The sequence below is a fragment of the Chenopodium quinoa genome, unplaced genomic scaffold, assembly GCF_001683475.1.
Source record: "Chenopodium quinoa cultivar QQ74 unplaced genomic scaffold, ASM168347v1, whole genome shotgun sequence".
Classification (NCBI taxonomy): Eukaryota; Viridiplantae; Streptophyta; class Magnoliopsida; order Caryophyllales; family Amaranthaceae; genus Chenopodium; species Chenopodium quinoa.
The window spans coordinates 603,389-606,751 of record NW_018745286.1 but is presented as its reverse complement, the minus strand read 5'-3'; the positions used below and the strand labels follow the sequence as shown (position 1 = coordinate 606,751).

Sequence of the window (3,363 nt, the reverse complement as noted above, 5' to 3'; positions counted from 1 at the left end):
TAACCCTTCCCAAACGATCTAACTCCTCACTCACCACATCAACCCTATAACACTTCTCAACCATGGGGGTCTTGAGTAGTTTAGAGAATTCAAAAACAATCTTTTCATCGGCTACTTCACAAGTAATGGTATTGTTTTTGCAATTAATGACGGCCCCCAATGTCTTCAATGTCTCCCTTCCAAGAATCAAAGGAGTGTTCTCATCCTCCTCCATATCCATCACAACAAAATCACAAGGTACATAAATGTGTCCCACTTGAATGGGGACATCTTCAATTTCTCCGCAAGGCAACTTAACCGATCAGTCGGCTAGTTGAATGGTCTTTCTTGTGGGTATCATCTCGATATTCAATTGTTGAGAAATGGACAATGGGATTAGGCTAACACTAGCCTTAAGGTCGGCTAGAGCTCCTTTGGCTTCCAAGTTGCCAATCTTGACCGACAATGTGAAACTTTCGGGGTCTCTTTGCTTCTTTGGCATCTTATGTTGAACAAGCGCACTCACTTGATGTGGAAGCGTAATAAATTCATCTTTGAGCTTCCTTTTGTTCGATAGGATATCTTTAAGGAACTTCGCATAAGATGGCATTTGCGTCACCACTTCATGGAAAGGTAGCTTGATGTGTAACCCTTTCATCACATCAAGAAATTTTGCAAATTTGTCATTCAATTTTCGCTTCGCAACCCTCTCGGGATAAGGTACCGGATTCTCATACTTTCTTGTGTCAATGGGGTCCTTACCCTTGGACTTCTTGTCTCCAACTTCTTTCTCAAAATTTACCTCCTCATCTCCCTTTTTATCCTCCCCTTCTTTCTCTACCTCCTCACTCCCTTTTGGGCCTTCATAAGAAGCACCCGATCTCAAGGTGATCGCCTTGCATGTGTCGGGTTGTTTGAGGTTGTGAGATGGGTTTGTGTTTGATTGTCTGGGTAGTTTAGAAGAAGAGTTTAAGGATGAATTTTCGGCCACTTGAGCTAATTGAGAATCAACTATCTTGTTGTGAGCCTTAAGCTCTTGGATTTGTTGGTTCATGGCTTGGAGTTGTTGGAGAATTTGGGTTTGTGTTGAGTCGGGTTGTGATTGTGTTTGCTCTTGATGTTTTTGTGGGTATTGGGTTTGATTTTGGTAGTTGGATTGGTTTTGGTAAGGTATTTGGTAGTATCCTCTTCGGTTTTGGTTTTGTGGTGGGTTTGGTGGTTGTGGATTGAAGGGAGGCTCAACATGTTGTTGAGGTTTATTATTGAAGCCCGGTGGTGGTTGCCTCCAAGCTAATCCACTATTGTTCCCCCTATAACCATCTTGTCTAGTATTGTAAGCATTAATGTGTTTTGGACTCAAACCCCCACAATAAGAGGTATCATGGTTTAATCCACCGCAAATTTCACATGAGAAGGCATTGACTTGGGAGGAGCTTGAACCGGCATTTCCACCCGCATTTAGTTTTTGCAACCCCTTGTTCAAAAGCTCGATTTGATGTTGGTGTTGATCAACTTTTTCCAATTCGTATCTTCCTCCCTTTTTTGCTTGAGGCTTCCTTCGGCCTCCCCATGAGTAATTCTTTGGAACTTCTTCTATTGTGGCTTCAACTTGATTTTGAGGGATTTTAATCAATTGCCCTCCGGCTCCCGCATCTAGGTTGGCTCTAGACATCGGCTCTAGACCATCGTAGAAGAATCTCATAAGCAAACTTTGGTTGTATTCATGGTGTGGGCATGCTTGAACTAATTCCTTAAATCTCTCCCAAGCTTCTCCCAAAGTTTCATCCGAATCTTGCTCAAAGGAGGCTATCTTCCTTCTCATCTCGGCGGTTTTCTCTTCGGAGATGAATCTCTTCAAGAAGGCCTTCACAACCTCCTTCCATGTAGTGAGAGAATTGGGCTTGACATATTTGAGCCACTTCTTTGCCCTTCCCGTAAGGGATTGTCGGAAAAGATGCATTCGTATATAATCTTGGCTAACTTGATTTGTTTGTATCATAGCACATAGTTCAAGGAATCGATCAAGATGCTCTATTGGGTCCTCACTTGGGGATCCGGAAAATTGCTCAGATTGCACCATCCTTGTGTATTGGGGATGGATGGTGAAGTTTGTCTCGGTAATAGGCAACAAGATGCCTCCGGTGAGCTCATATCCCTCCGGATTCCCAAATTCCCGAAATAAAGAAAGGTCATCCTCTTGCTCATGCTCTGCCATATCGGTAGTAGCTTCACTAGCAAAGGGAGAAGAATCACTATCACAATCAAGTATCGAACCAAACCCTCTGTTATCTTCGTTAAAAAGTCTTCTAACTTGTCTCAAGGTGCGTTCGAGCTCGTGATCAAGTGGATATGTAGGTGGTCCCTGTGATCTCCTTTGCATTCGACAAAGCTAAACACATGATTAGCACTGACAATCACAATCAAATGACTCAAAGTAAAAGAAAATAAGACTCTAAAGCAACACAAAAGCAACACAAATTAGACCGTTTCCCCGGCAACGGCGCCAAAATTTGATGAGGAATGGAATGTCGTCGTTAATACACTTTTCCTATCAAATTAATCCTAATTTACCTAAACGAGTATAAAGGCAAGCAAGGGTCGAATCCACGGAGAAACGGGAAATTGTGAAGCTAAGTGCTAACGAAAGAGGCTTGAAAAGGGTGTATATGAATAAGAGTGTAGTAAAACCAGGCAAGAAACAACTAAGGCTAACAAAATTACTCTAACAATTAATAAAGACTAACAAGGATTAGAAACTATGAGATTAAAAACGCTAGGGGGATCGGGGGAAATCAAACTTGGAGATTAAGAGCTAAACACATAGATAATCAAGGATTCACAACCAAGGGATCAAAGATCCTACTTAACACAACCCATTCCCATGCAATTGATTAAGCAATATATAAACTACGATCTATCCTAACATGATCACTCCTGCGCATCAATTAGGACATGTAATAATATGGTCAATGGTGCACAACATCAACCATATAATAATAAGCACAAGTTCATACAACAAGGGTTTAAATCCCCAAAAATAAAGTATTTAATCAAATAGCAACCAAGTAATCCATTCCCCTTCCCCTAGCTAAGGTCTAGCCTAGGAGAGAGAAACTACCCATATCAACAATACCCAAAATATTGGCCATAATCAAAATCATAAACATATCTATCATTAATACTTGAAATATATAAATAAACCAAAATAAAAGAGATTAAGATACAAAGAGCTCACAAAGCTTCAACTTTGTATTGAAATAAGAAAATGGGTCTTTGAACCTTCAATGGTGAACCACCAAAAATCCAATAGAATGCTCCAATATTGATTACAAGGATGATTAAAGCACTAATCTAGATTATTAAAGACTAAAGTTTGGATGATAA

At 40.5% G+C, this 3,363-nt stretch overlaps 1 protein-coding gene across 1 annotated transcript; it reads right to left on the bottom strand.

Annotated features, from left to right (window-relative positions):
* Positions 1 to 301: 301 nt before the first annotated feature.
* Positions 302 to 2,359, bottom strand: LOC110711909. The gene has a single exon (XM_021890348.1). It carries the CDS (start codon positions 2,357 to 2,359, stop codon positions 302 to 304), a length of 2,058 nt encoding a protein of 685 aa, XP_021746040.1.
* Positions 2,360 to 3,363: the final 1,004 nt, after the last annotated feature.

Coding starts and splice junctions, on each gene's coding strand:
- LOC110711909 (XM_021890348.1), bottom strand. CDS start 2,359: ATGCAAAGGAGATCACAGGGACCACCTACATATCCACTTGATCACGAG.